The sequence below is a fragment of the Ursus maritimus genome, unplaced genomic scaffold (genome assembly GCF_017311325.1).
Source record: "Ursus maritimus isolate PB19 unplaced genomic scaffold, ASM1731132v1 scaffold_12, whole genome shotgun sequence".
In the NCBI taxonomy this organism is placed as follows: domain Eukaryota; kingdom Metazoa; phylum Chordata; class Mammalia; order Carnivora; family Ursidae; genus Ursus; species Ursus maritimus.
This window is the reverse complement of record NW_024423564.1, coordinates 58387914-58402820: the sequence shown is the minus strand read 5'-3', so window position 1 is coordinate 58402820 and position 14907 is coordinate 58387914. Positions and strand designations below refer to the sequence as shown.

Sequence of the window (14907 nt, the reverse complement as noted above, 5' to 3'; positions counted from 1 at the left end):
TGGAGAAAGAATGTGCAAACACACACAGGGATTTAGGGACTGGCGATACGTGTAGAACGATTGCAGGACAGGGCTTTGGGAAGAAAGGCAGGGGGTGGGTCCAGTAGGGTACTGGGGACCAGACCATGGCATTTGGAAGAACGGGAATGGGAGCCACAGAAGGGCAGGGGCATGACATGGCCACACTGACATTTTAGAAAGATCACAGGAGCAGCCACATGGAGGATGAATTTTAGAGGGGAGCCTGCTGCAGGGCCTGAGCTGGGGGGTTGGGGGGTTCAGGTGGGAGACAGAGGGGCTGGAAGGAGGGCAGGGGCAGGGAGGATAGAGAGATGATCATGGAGAGAGGTGAGGGGTTGTTTCGGAAGTGGGATGGATTTGGTGATTCTGGATGTAGGTCACGGGGAGAGGGAGGAGCCTGGGAGGCTCTGGAAGCATCTACAGTCTCTTCTCTGTCAGGTCGCTGCCTGAAACGCCACCTGGTGTGTAATGGAGACAAAGATTGTCTCGATGGCTCTGACGAGGATGACTGTGAAGATGTCAGGGTCCCTGAAGATGACTGCAGCCTGTATGAGCCCATTCCAGGGTCGGAGAATGCAGCCTTGGGGTGAGTCCTGCTCTCGCGCTGTTTGGGCGCCGGGAATGGTTGCTCTTCAATTGTGAGTATTATTTTGAGGACAGAAGAGGGTCTGTCTGCAGTGCGTCCAGTGAGGCCACTCTCACTGTCCCCTGAGGTGGCACACTGGTCCCCTCGGGCTACTATGACAAAATGCTACACACTGAGTGGCTTGTAAGCAACAGAAACTTATTTCTCATAGTTCTAGAGGCTGGAAGTCTGAGGTCAAGGGGATGGCGGGGTTGGCTGCTTCTGAGCCACTCTCCTTGGCTTCTCAGTAGCCTTCCTTCTGTGTGTGTCTGGGTCCTAATCTCTTTTTGTTTTTTAAAGATTTTATTTATTTGAGAGGGAGAGGGTGAGAGAGAACAGAGGGAGGGGCAGAGGGAGAGAGAGAATCTCAAGCAGATTTCTTTCTGAGCACAGAGCCCCACAGGACCCCGAGATCATGACCTGAGCCAAAATCCAGAGTCAGATGCTTAACTTACGGAGCCACCCAAGTGCCCCCTAATCTCTTCTTATAAGGACAGCAGTCACATTAGGGCCCCCCCTAATGGCCCCATTTTAACTTGATTACCTACACAAAGACCCTCTCACCAAAATACAAATTCTGAGGTTTTGGGGTCCAGGACTTCAACATCTAAATGTTAAGGGGACACAATTCAGCCCCTAATACTAATTAGAGGGGATTTTGTTGATTTTGAAAGTGCCTGTGGGATAAACAGAGCAGAAGCATGAAATAGTGAGGTGTTAACTTGAGAAAAAGAATTCCCTCCTTATTGGCCGAAAGGTCGCAGACCATGACCTTGCTCTGATGTGATTCAAAGGAACATTTAAATACACTTGCCCACACTGAACACTGACACCAGCAGGATGGCCCCTCCTCCACTCCCAATAGCTGACACTTTGACTGTTTTTCATTCGGCTCAAGATCTCAGAAGCCTTTCCTGATGTCTTTTTTTTTTTTTAATTTAAGCATGTTCCAGTTTTTAAATTTTTATTTATTGCTACAGAAGCAATACATGTTGGGGCACCTGGGTGGCTCAGCTGGTTAAGCAGCTGCCTTTGGCTCGGGTCATGCATGATGCCAGCTTCCTGGGATCGAGCCCCACGTCGGGCTCCCAGGTCAGCGGGGAACCTGCTTCTCGCTCTCCCTCTGCCTGCCACTTCCCCTGCTTGTGCTCTCTCTCTCTCTGTCAAATAAATGAATAAAATCTTAAAAAAATATTAAATAATCAAAATAATTAAAAAAATAATAATACATGTTTGAGGTAAAACCGAAAGTCTTCCTTTGCCCTGCCCAACTTGCACCCCACCCAGTCACCCCCTCTCACTTCCCTTCCTGGGACGGACCCCTGTCAACAGTTTGGTGTAGGACTTTCAGACCATGTAAACAGTGCACTAACAATATATATTGTATGGAAGATATGCCTATATGTACTGTGACAATAGACGTGAGTGTATTTTACATACATGGGATCATACTACACATTTTGTGTGTTGACTTGCTTTTCTTTCTTAATAATATACTTTGAAGATTTCCTCCCATATTTTCTATTCTTTTTCTAAGCAATATAGTGTTCTATACCAGGGGTCAGCACACTATGGCCTGAAGGCCAAATTCAGCCTGTTGCCTGTTTTTGTAATTAAAGTTTTATTGGGATACAGCTTTCACCCTGGAATGATGGGAGTTGAGTATTTGCAACAAAGACCTATGGCCTGTAAAGACTAACATATTTAATATCTGGCCCTTTATTAAAAAAAAAAAAGTTGCTGACTCTTCTCCCAAGGTATAACTACATGAAAATTTGACTACTTCCTATTGAAAGATAATTAGATTGTTCCCATTATATCCTCTTATAAACAATGCTGCAACGAACATCCTTGTACATTATTTTTGTACATGTATTTCTGCACAGATTTCCAAAAAGTGGAATTTCTCTATGTCTTTTCATTTTCACTGGGGCTTCCGCAATCAGCTTTTCTAAAGATACATACATAGGCTTAGTAACCTTTTATGCTTAGAGGTTATAGTATTATCTAAGGACTAATTATTCCTTTGAGTTTTTGTTTGGCCCACCAGAGAGCCTATATTTATAAGCCAAAGGCAGAAACGTGTTCAATGGGCAAGAAGACAGAAAAGTAAGGGGCAAAGTAAAGGGAAGGAGCCCAGATTTTAGCGTCAAAAAAATTTAGCTGTGACTATAGGCAAATTACCTAATTTTTTCTGAGCTTCAATTTCTACATTTGCAAGATTGTCATGAGGTTGAAAGTTAATGTATGCTAAATGTCTGGTAGAGTATGTATTCAATTCACCATAGCTATTACTACATCACTTCCATTAATACGAAGAAAGAGATGGAGAGAGAGGTGAAGATTCAAGGTAACATACCTTGAATTTCTACTATATGCCAGGTGCTCTATAATTATCCATTTATTCCTTCAAGGCAGATTTTATTCATAGTTAACCCCCTGCTCATCTTCTGCCTTTGTGCCTTTTCACGGAGGAAATGAGCAAATATGACAAACGCTATGCCAAAGGTAATCACTGAATGCCATGGGAATACAGAGGAAGGAACAACTGTCTGTCCGGGATAATCAAAGAAAGTCAGATAGAGGGGGCAATGTTTGAGTTGGGTTTTAAAGGCTGAATAGGAGTTGAAGAGGCAGAGACAAGCACTCATTTTATTATCTATACCATAAGAGGCTTTGATTGTTAGGCCTTGGATCTCTTAACCAAATCGAAATGCTTCTGTTGAGTTAACCTCTTTTTTAGAAAATGAAAGCTGTATTTCATCTGTGTACCACTGTTTGTGCCTAAATATGGTTCAACCATCTATAGCCTAAAATGCAGTGCCTGGGCAGATGGATGCAAAATGCCCCAGAGGGTTTGGAAAGCAGGGGAAAGTATTTCTGGAAGGGTACTGGGCTAGGGGAGAGGAAGTACCATTTGTGGAGTGCCTAATATGTACTGCAACTTAGCACGGACAGTCGACACGTCAAATCTATTTTTTACCCACAGAGCCTTTTTCTGAAACAGTACAAACAAAAACATCCACAGTAACGTTTATTCAGTACTTAATATACGCTAAGTACTTTCTGGTTCCTTTCCATGTTGTAACTTGCATTTAACTCTCTGAGGGCAGTAGTATTAACTGCTTTTTACAAATAACTAAACTGAGGCACAGAGAGGTTAAACGGCTTGCCCAAGGTCGCACAGGTAGGTGTGGCAGAGCTGGGAAATGAGCTCAGACTGTTGGGCTCTGTGCTTGGAGTTTTGATAATTGTACACATTCCTCTGTAACTCACACAACACATTTTTGGGAGTGCCTTCTCGCGGGTGCACTGTTCTAAGTGCGAATGGAGCTGTCAGCTGCTCTGGTCAAAGGGAACCTGGGGGCCTGGCTGAGCCCACTCAGGTTTCGTGTTACCCAAAGTGGAGTCTAAGGTACTTTGAGGAACCCTAGGGGTCCACGGAACACAGTTTGAGAAGCCACCGCTCGGCCCAGCAATAACATCTTCCAGAGGAGGCTGTCTTTGCCTTTCCAGTGCTCTCTCTGCCTTTTTGATTTAGGTACAACATTCTGACCCAGGAAGAAACTCAGAGTGTGTACGACGCCAGGTATTATGGGGGCCAGTGTGAGACGGTATACAACGGGGAATGGAGGGAGCTTCGATATGACCCTGCCTGTGAGCGTCTCTACTACGGAGAGGATGAGAAGTACTTCCGGAAACCCTACAACTTCCTCAAGTACCACTTTGAGGTAATCTGCACAGGCCGCTCACAGGTCACTGTGGGTGGGGGTGGGGAGGGAGAGAGGCCTGTTGCTGGAGATGGACTCTTAGCTTTGGAAGATTCTGTTTCCTGTAGAGCTTGCTGGTGGCTGAAGGTCCCTTTATATCTGCCCCTACATGTGCTCGGTGCTGAAGGGCACTGCCAGGCAAGGGCCCGGCCAAAAAGAGGCAGAACAGGAGTGTGACCATCCGCCTGCCACATCTTGGCTCCATTCCGTAATCAGTGAAACAGATTCGAGGTCCAGTCCTCTGGGCTGCTAGTCAGAAGACCTATTTCCAATTGTGCTCTGTTAGAATATGAGTATTTGAGACCTTGAGCAGCTCACTGCCCCTCCCTGGGCCCAGTTTCCCACCATGTAAACTGGCGGTCAGGACAGGAGGTAGCTGGACAGGGTTCTAAGCCCCAAGCCCCTATTTCACCAAGAACAGCTGTCCACTGATCATCTCCTTTCTTTCTGTTTTTTTTTTTTTTTAAAGATTTTATTTATTTATTCGACAGAGATAGAGACAGCCAGAGAGAGAGGGAACACAGGCAGGGGGAGTGGGAGAGGAAGAAGCAGGCTCATAGCGGAGGAGCCTGATGTGGGGCTCGATCCCGTAACGCTGGGATCACGCCCTGAGCTGAAGGCAGACGCTTAACCGCTGTGCCACCCAGGCACCCCTTTCTGTTTTTTTAAAAACCCAGTAGAGTTAACCTACAGTGTTGTATTAGTTTCGGCGTACAATATAGTGATTCAGCACCTCCACGCAACACCCTGTGCTCCTTGTGATAAGTGTACTCTTAATTCTCTTCACCTGCTTCACCCATCCCCCCCACCTCCTCTCTGGCAACCACCTGTTTGTTCTCCACATTTAAGAATCTTTTTTTGTCTCTTTTTCCCTGTGCTCATTTGTTTTGTTTCTTAAATACCACATACGAGCGAAATCACATGGTATTTGTCTTTCTCTGATAACTTTCCTATCTTGGTTTTCCATATGCGATTTTGTTTACAGAAAGGTTTCTGCTGTTGAGAAGGGCTTGCAAAACGCTGATGATCCCTAAATTCTCTCCATCTCTAAAATTCTGTGCTTTGCTGGGCACTGGAGCACCGCATGGCTCATGATCAGCTCTAGAGACGACTCCCCACCATTCCTTTCCGTACCCCTCCCCCTCTGGGGGAGATGTCCACGCAGACAGCTTCACTGGATACTCACCGGGTGCCAGATCGTATATTGCCATGCAAATCCTCTCCTTTAATCCTCGCAACAACACAATGAGGTAGATATTATCATTGCCCCAGTTTAGATGGGAAAAAGGCCGAGAGACTTAGAGGGATAAAGTGTCAGGCCCAAGGGTCTACTGCAGTAGGTAGCAGAGACAAGATTCAAACCCAGACCTAGCTCAACGGAGCCCGGCCCTATGTCGATTAGAAGGGAAGACAGATTATACACATTATACGCATATAGTCATACACATTCCATCTCTACAGAGAGATGGTAGGATCCAAAGATTCTGAACAATTAGTCCCATCGCCCCTCCCCCAACTTTCTCAACAGAAGACTAGGGATGACAGGACAAGGCCAGGCTTATGGCACCTCCCCCCCTCCGCCCCCACCCGGCTTCCACCGCTGCTGGCAAGCCTGCGGTAAGCCGAGCTGGAAGACAGACAAGGCCATTTCCCTAACCTCGAGGATGGTCCGGGGCTTACGTGTCCAGCAAGACAGACTGGGCTATGCTGCGGCAACAAAGGATTCCGAAATCTCTGCGCTTTAAAGCCACAGTGCCCTGTGCTATGCGTCCATCCCAAGGCGGAAGGGGGACTCGTCATCACAGACACTCGGGACCCAGACTCACGGAGGCTCCATCACACAAGCTGTTGTGATTGCCGAGCGAACCACCCACGCGCTCTTGAGCCTCGCTTCCTCAGCTCAGGCCAGGCCCGGGACCGCGCCTCGGTTCAAGCTGGCAGAGACATGCGGCCCCACCGTGTGCCTGCAGTGAAGTCACCCCGCGTTTGCGGGCAGCACGCGAGCAGACCTCTGCCTGGAGCTCCCACCCTCTGCTCGGCTTCCTTGCCCCTTTCCTCCCAGACCCGCACCCAGACGTGGCTCTCTGGATGTCTCCGTTGCAGAGACAGGCGACCGTCTCTACAGGAAGGATAAGTCAGCTGGAAGAAACCCGTACTCAGAACAATACAGCATTTTATCAGAATCATGAGTGCGTGTGCCTATTTAAGTAACTATTTTAGCACGGCCATGAAGCAATAACTAAACTAACTGCTGTTATTTTTGGCATTTCAGTGAGTGAGCATCACTCCAATGCCTGGAGTGGCCTTTTACAATAGTTACAAGAACCTGCTTTGTGATATTTCACGGAGCAAAGATTTAAATATTAAGCACAAATTGGAATACAACTCTATGTGCACAAAGCTGACATCTGTTTGCTCCTTTTCAGGCCCTGGCAGACACTAGACTCTCCTCAGAGCTGTACGATGATGCACGTGGCCTTCTTTCTAAAGTAAAAAACGACAAGTCTGTGTCGGCCGGAGTGACTGTTGGTGTGGGCCCCGCAGGCAGCCCTGTGACAGTGGCCGTGGGTGTATCCGGGTCTCGAGACTCTTCGCTCTTGAATGAGTTAAACAAGTATAATGAGAAGGTATTAAAGCGTAATGCCCGTGTCAAACAGTATTCCATAATCTGTACTGAACAATGCATGTTACTAATGGCATTAAAAAGTACAGTAGGAATGGAACCTGCGTTTGCTTGTGTAATTGGAAATGTCTGATCAGTGGTAATCATGTTTGTTTTCCTTGTTATGTTTTTGCACACAGAATCATCACAAAGGGAATAAAATTGAGTGATAAGAGTAGAACTCTTATCGCCTCACCCCATTCTTTTTCATGGTTACCTGGAGCAAACAGCGAACTACTTAGAATAGTAATGTCTTAAAGAGAAACAGCCAGGCCGTGTAAATTAGGTTGGGAAGAACTGGAAAGCAAGCCTGGCTTTTCGGAATAGATTGGAGGACTGGTATGCTCCATCAATCATTCATTGATTCATCAAACGTTCATCACTAACTTCCTGTTAACCTGAGCAATCAGGCAATGCTTCCTTGAGGAAGGGACATCCACCTAAACCGGGGTTTAAAGACTAGGACAGGTTGTCCCGATGAAGGCGGTGGAAGTCAGTGAAGGGTTTTCTGGGCCTGGGCATGGGCAGTGTGCAAAGGGCTGGAGATGACAGGTTGCCGCACGCTAATTTGGGATTGCAAGGACTTCAACCAGCTGATGCACAGGGTGGGAAGGGAACGTAGGGAGCGTTGAGGGTGGAGAAATCGTCAGGGGCCAGAGAGATATTTACTGAATTGATTCAAAGTTTACCAAAAAGCCTCAACAATATTGATGTCAGCACTATGGATTTAGTTGGGGCTCAAACATTATTCTGCATGATGAAAATACAGTTATGAAAATTAACTGATCAACAAATATAAATTACATTCTGGAGCTTTGCCACAAGTTAGCAATCGCCCTGAAGGGAAAGTACTGTTTTGAGATCTGGCCATCACATGGTTATGTGGACTTTTCTCAAAGCGGATGGCCTTTCCAAAATTTCACTATCACTTTGGATCATGGTTTACTTGGAAGTAATGCCCATATACAATCCCCTTCCTCTTATTATTTTTAAGAGAGAGGGAGAGAGAGTGCAAGAAAGCCTGAGCAGGGAAGGGGCAGAGGGAAAGAGAGAGAATCTTAAGCAGGCTCCATGTCCAGCACGGAGCCCAACCTGGGGCTCTATCTCATGACCCTGAGACCACGACCTGAGCCAAAACCAAGAATCAGACACTTAACTGACTGAGCCACCCAGGCGCTCCAATCTCCTTCCTCTTAAACCAAGCCAATATAACCCCGGTTCTGTCTCTTTTTATTATCTCAGGAGCCTGCTTTATTACTTAACAGTACGAATTACCACTAGAACATAAGCTCCATGATGGCAGGGGCCTATCTCATTCAAGATTATGTCCTCTGCTCCTAGCATAATGCAAGTGACTACAGGCTCTTACAGATATTTGTTCAGTAAGTTACATCAACAGATAAGGTTGGCATTTCATGTCATCAAAAATATTCCTAAGCATCATTGTGAATGAATACCGAATACTAGTATAGAAGGTTGCATCCCACAGTGCTGTAATTAGAGCAGGGAGACGAGTGGAGGTCTCAATGGGCTGGGGGCAGAACAGAGTGAGCAGCACCATGAAGCACCCTGCAGGAACCAACCCAGTGGAGAGTTGGGGAGAAGGGGACCTGAACAGGGGCGGCGTGATCAGAGAGGCAGGCATGGGAGAGCAGCCAGGCTATATGCCTGTGAAATAGAATAATACGAATGCATTTATGCTCGTGTGTTTATATGTAGATACATGTATTTCCCACAGCTACTAAATACTACCTCTCGTGTTATATCATGTAGTAAAACGTATACTCTCTTCTTTTCCCTTATTTCATGGTGGTGGTTGCTGGCAGAAATATAACTTCATGAGAATTTTCACAAAGGTGCAGACTGCTCATTTTAAGATGAGGAGGGACAAGATTGTGCTGGATGAAGGCATGCTGCAGTCATTAATGGAGCTCCCGGAGCAGTACAACTACGGCATGTATGCCAAGTTCATCAATGACTACGGCACTCACTACATAACGTCTGGATCAATGGGTGGCGTTTATGAATATATCCTGGTGCTCGACAGAGAAAAAATGGAATCACTTGGTAAGTAGAACAGAAGCTTTCCACACACAGCGGTCAATGCACACGCCAGGATGTGGTTTGCCGTTTTCTGAGCACTGACTATGAGCCATGTGTGATCTCACTGGGCACAACCGTGTAAGGTAACATACCTAACGCTTGTGTAGGAGGTGACCTAGTGCAGTGCTGTAATTAGAGCAGGGAGACGTGTGGAGCTGACAATGGACTGGGGGCAGAACAGGGGGAGGAGCCCCAAGAAGCATGTTGTAGTAACCACCCCAGCTGAGGATACTATTATTTACAGGGAACTGAGGTCCAGAAGGGTGAAAGGACTTGCTAGGAAGCATCACAAACAGGATTTGAACTCAGAATGGTCTGGTTCCCCAAAACTATGTGTTTTCTATGACACTACAGTTACCTCTTAGATAACAAACAATATTTGGGATTTTGTTATTTAAAATGTTATAACTTCTCAATATAGAATCTTAGTGAACAGAACTGCCATATAATCAGTCCATGGTGCTAGAAACCTGGAGTCACCCCACATGCCTCCTCATCCTTTATCCCTGTAGATCTCCAAGAACCTTCCGTTCTGGCTCTGGAACAGCCCTCACCCCGCCCCTCTCCTCCACCTTCACTCCTGCAGTGGTAGGATGGGTTCCCACCTGTCAGTTATCACTGCAGCGGCTCCTGAATCTAGGGGAAGGCTCGCCTCTGCAATCCATTCTCAACAATTGCTCCCAGAATGATCTTTCTACTTTACGCATACAATGATATCACTCTTTGCCTAAAATCCTGAATGGTTAAACTCCTTAGCATGGCATCAAGAGCCTTCCCGGTCTCACTCCGAATGGCTAGAACAGTGATTCTCGAAGTGTGGCTTCCAACTGCGGCATCAGCATCGCCTGGGAAGCTGTTAGAAATGTAAATTCTCAGGCTCCTATCCAATCCTACTAAATCAGAAACTGGTAGGAGACCCAGCGGTCTGTATTTTGACAAGCCCTCTGGGTGATTCTGATGCTCACTACAGTTTGAGAACGATGGACCTAGTCAATGAGTGAGTAGACGGCTGAAAGATCCATCCACATTTCAAAGCTAAATTCAAATTCCCAGTTTCGAGAAGTTTCCCCAACTGCACCAGCCCAGGCTGTCCATTTCTTTCCTTCAGCACATTTATGTAAATTCCACACTCTTTAATCTTCAAAAGATAATTTTCCAAATTGTAATATTTTTCTCATCTAGATAGCAAGATCTTTGAAAGCAAGGATTATGTCTGACACGTCTTTATCTCCTTAGCACTCAGCTCCGCACTAAGTACGGAGTGAGCGTGTAAAACAAGACATGGAATTGGAAAGGGGGCATTAATTTAGATTCCTGGTTAGGGTCGATCATTAGTCCACCCATCTATCCATGTATTCATTCTTTTATAATTCAAATATCTCTAGACTCTCTATGATGTATTCGTGCTAGAGATACAATGGTGAGCAAATCTAAATACGGTCCCCACCCTCCTGCAGCAGAGTGTTTCCTTCCTGATAGCAGGTCTTCAAATCAAAGTATGGATCACAAACAATGTTTTAAACAACAACAACAAAGGAGAGAATAGAAAACAGCATAAAGGATTATAGGTAGTGAATATGAGATTGCTTCAAGAAATTTTTTTCCTATTAAATGAAGACATCCATACGCGTATGGAGTCAGGATACAAAATAGCTTATGACAGGTCAATATAAAAAAGGAGTTTGAAAAAGTTAATTCAAGAGGGTCTTTTTAGAATCATTGAAAAATGTAAGGAAGGAAACACGGTTAACTTGGTTGAGGACCTACTAGGTTCCAGGTGCTGTTGCGTACATCCTCATTTCGTTTTCTTAACAATATTTGGAGGTTGGTATTATCCCAGTTTCATCCCATAAATGCTGAGGCTCCTCAGGGACGTTAATTACTTCGCCCAGGGCTGCAGGAAGCTGGCGTCAGAGCCCTGGACCTATGGTCTTTCCACCATGTGGTCCTGGGTAGAGCCTTTCATTTAGGCTCTGTCTTTGGTGTTGGATTACTAATTAATCGTCTGGGGTGTCTCATGGCCCCTCCTCTTTAAAATCTGTGAGGCAGAAATGGGCTTCCAATGTGGTTAATATTCAAAAGGAGCCCACCAACAAATTGTCCCAGGGATAATTACCTCAGCTCTGTTTATAGAAAACCATATGTCGATAATAGCACAATTTGCTATTTGTGAAGAGCTGATTTTCTATAAATCCGGAAAGTTAGTGTTGCTTTTCTATAAATATGGAAATGTGCTAATCATCACCTCATCTGCTGGAGACCGTTAATAAATCAGAATTCCATTTACATATTAACCTACAAAGAACAAAAATATCTACCTTCTCTCCCTTTGACAAATAGAATCATGCACACCCTTCTCCCCAAGTTTGATATTTGTCTAGTTTCTTGTCTCTGTCATCATCCGTCTCTCCCTTTCTCTTTAGGTGCCTTTCTTTCTTTCTATCTGTCTTTCCTCTTTGTTACTGTCTTTTTCTGTGTATCTTTGATCCATATCAAATAATATTTATATTCTATAAAGTGCTCGTTTCTAAGAAACACCCCATGTGGTGTACGTTCATGTCCTCAAAGAGATGAGCTTGGTATGGAACGATTTAAGTGAACACACTGGCTGGTTTGCTCTGGAGGAATCTTTTGTCCTTGGGTTTGCCTCAGATCCTCTCTGGGTTCACCCTAGAGGATGCACAAGGCTGTTTTCTTCTAATGTATCCTTTAGATAAAACGCTTCTCCCTCAAAGACAGCATGAAACCATGCATCAAAAATAAGAGGATGTCTTATAGTTTTCAGTATACAGGTCTTGTAAAAGTCTCTGATATGGCAGGACACTGATGAAAGAAATTGAAGAAGATACAAATAAATGGACAGCTATTCTGTGCCAACCAACTGGAAGAATATTGTTAAAATGTCCATACCACCTGAAGCAATCTACAGATACAATGCAATCCCTACCAAAATTCCAATGACATTTTTTTTTCAGAGAACTAGAACGAATGGTTCTAAAACCTGGGCAGAACCACAAAAGACCTCAAACAGTCAAAATATTCTTGAGAAAAAAGACCAAAGCTGGAGACATCACATTCCCTGATTTCAAACTATACTACAAAGCTAAAGTAATAAAAACAGTATGGTATTGGCATAAAAACAGACACACCGGTCAATGGAACAGAATAGAGAGCCCAGAAATAAACCCACACGTATATGGACAATTAATTTATGACAGAGGAGGCAAGAATATCCAATGGAGAGAGAAAATTCTCTTTAATAAACAGCGTTGGGAAAACTGGACCAGTATTTTACACTATATCAAAAAAATATTATTATAAAAAAAATCAACTCAAATGGTTTAAAGACTTGAATGTAAGACTTGAACCATAACACACCAAGAAGAAAACATAGGCAGCAAGCAATTGGTCTCGGCAAATTTTGGATCTTAAAGGCAGGGAAACAAATGCAAAAATAAACAATTGGGACTAGGCCAAACTAAAAAGCTTCAGTTCAGTGAGGAAACCATCGATAAAATGAAAAGGCAACCTACGAAATGGAAGAAGATATTTGCAAATGATATATGTGAGAAGGGGTTCATACCCAAAGTATATAAAGAACTGATACAACTTAAGAACAAGAAAAAAAAAAAACAATCCAATTAAAAAGTGGGCAGAAAAATCCAAGGACATTTTTCTAGAGAAGACATACAGATGACCAACAGGCACATGAAAAGGTGCTCGACACCACTAATTGTTAGGGAAATGCAAATAAAAATCACAATGAGATATCACCTTACAGCTGTCAGAATGGCTTCTGTCAAAAAGACATAAGGGGGCCTCTATCTTTTTTAATTAGTATTTTCATTTTCTTTGTATAGATACTGAGTTGTGGAATTGCTGGATCATGTGGTAACTTTATTTTTTGAGGAACCTGCATACTGTTTTTGCATATTCACCTGGTTTTTTTTTGGTGAGAACATTTCAGTTTTATTCTCTTAGCAATTCAATTATGTGATACAGTGTTATCAACTGCAGTCACCACGTGATACATCAGAACTTACTCATCTGATAACTAAGAGTCTGTACCCTTTCAACAACTTCTCCCTATTTCTCCCACCCTCAGCTCTGGTAATCCCTTTTCTGCTCTCGGTTTCTATGAAGTTGATTTTTTTGGGGGTTCCACCCATGCAGTATTGTCTGTCTATGTCTGCCTTATGCCACCTGTCATAATGTCTTCCAGGTTCGTGTATGTTGTCCCAAATGACTGGATAATATTCCCGTCTGCATCTGTACCACATTTTCCTTCCATTCCGATCCATCTGTCTCTTACATTGTTTCTGAACCTTGGCTAATCTGACTAATGCTGCTATGAACATGGGAGTATAGATATCTTTTCTAGATAATGATTTCATTTCCTTTGCATGTATTCACAAAAGTCGGATGGCTGGATCATACAGATAGTTGTATTGTTCATTTCTTGCGGCGCCTCCATTCTGTTTTCCATGGTGTCTGTACGACTTTACATTCCCACCAACAGCACACAGCGTTCCCTTTATGCCACGTCCTCAACCGCACTTGTGATCACTTATCTTTTTGATAACAGATATCCTAACAGGTGAGAGGTGATACCTCACTGTGGTTTTGATTTGCATCTCCCTGATGATCAGTGATGTTAAGCATCTTTCCATGTCTGTTGGCTGTTGGCGTTTCTTCTTACTTAATCTCCCAAAGATCTGTAAGAGGAAAGGTTTCCTTACCTCTAAGATGAAGGAAACAAGGCTGAAAAGCTTTAGGACTAGTAAGTGAGAAATATACAAGTTATTCTGAGTTATAGTCCAGGCTTCTTTCCCTTTTATCCCGGCTGCCTTTGTCCAGACTCACAATCTGGGAATAATTCTGACTTCCTCCCTCTCTCCTCACGTGTCTCATTAGTCATCTCAGTACCTACACTCTAGGCCTTCCTCTCCATTCCCATAACTATTGCTCCCCAGGTTATGCTGTGTTTTCTCTGCCAGTGCTCTCCATCCACGTCGACATGTAAAATGAGAAAAGTGTCAGAGGTGAGTGGATATTCCATAGATACCCTTAGGACAAAGATAGGAGAGGTCTGCTCTGGACTCCTGTTTTGTGGCTAATGTAGATAGGTCCTAACACCTCTGTTTCAGCTTCTGTGCCCTTCGTCTCTCAAAACATAACAGGAAATAGTTTCCTATCAGCATCTAAGAATCTAAGTAAATCTGACTGGATACCTTTATCAGGGATGCTGTAACGGAAACCATGCATGGAATAGAAAGTAAATGAATGGTCCTCAAGCCTCTAGAGGTTCACGATTATATGGATTTTGGCCATTTGAAAGGACTCTGCAGAGAGCTTACAGAAAACGACTTCTATTGATGCTTTGCCTGTGAGGGAAACCAGCAGCACTGCCTGGCCCCATGAAAGCCAGCAGGCAGTGTGTTGTAAAAATATATTTTCCAACTAAATTATCGTTGCTTTTCATGCAGACACTGCCATCTGAAAGCTAATACTTTATGTCTCTCAGTCTCAGTTTTCATGTCACTAATATATGGACAATAAACTACTTTCAAAGGCTGTTAGAAGAATTACCCAAGAAAATATTTGTTAAAAGCACTGTGATAAGTAAACACTGTCCAAATAGTAGTTACTATCTAGGATTACAGTTGTAGGTGGGGTCAGTAGGTTGTAAAGTCATGTGATCAAGGACTATAGAAGGAAAACATCTG

The 14907-nt window shown here is 44.0% G+C and overlaps 1 protein-coding gene across 1 annotated transcript in view; it reads left to right on the top strand.

Annotated features, from left to right (window-relative positions):
* C8A (complement C8 alpha chain) overlaps positions 1-14907 on the top strand; it is a 62601-nt gene that overhangs the window by 22449 nt on the left and 25245 nt on the right. The window contains exons 4-7 of the mRNA XM_008699150.1: positions 460-607; positions 4188-4377; positions 6843-7043; positions 8905-9145. Of these exons, the coding sequence (XP_008697372.1) occupies positions 460-607; positions 4188-4377; positions 6843-7043; positions 8905-9145 (780 nt within the window). The remainder of the gene's footprint in view (positions 1-459; positions 608-4187; positions 4378-6842; positions 7044-8904; positions 9146-14907) is intronic.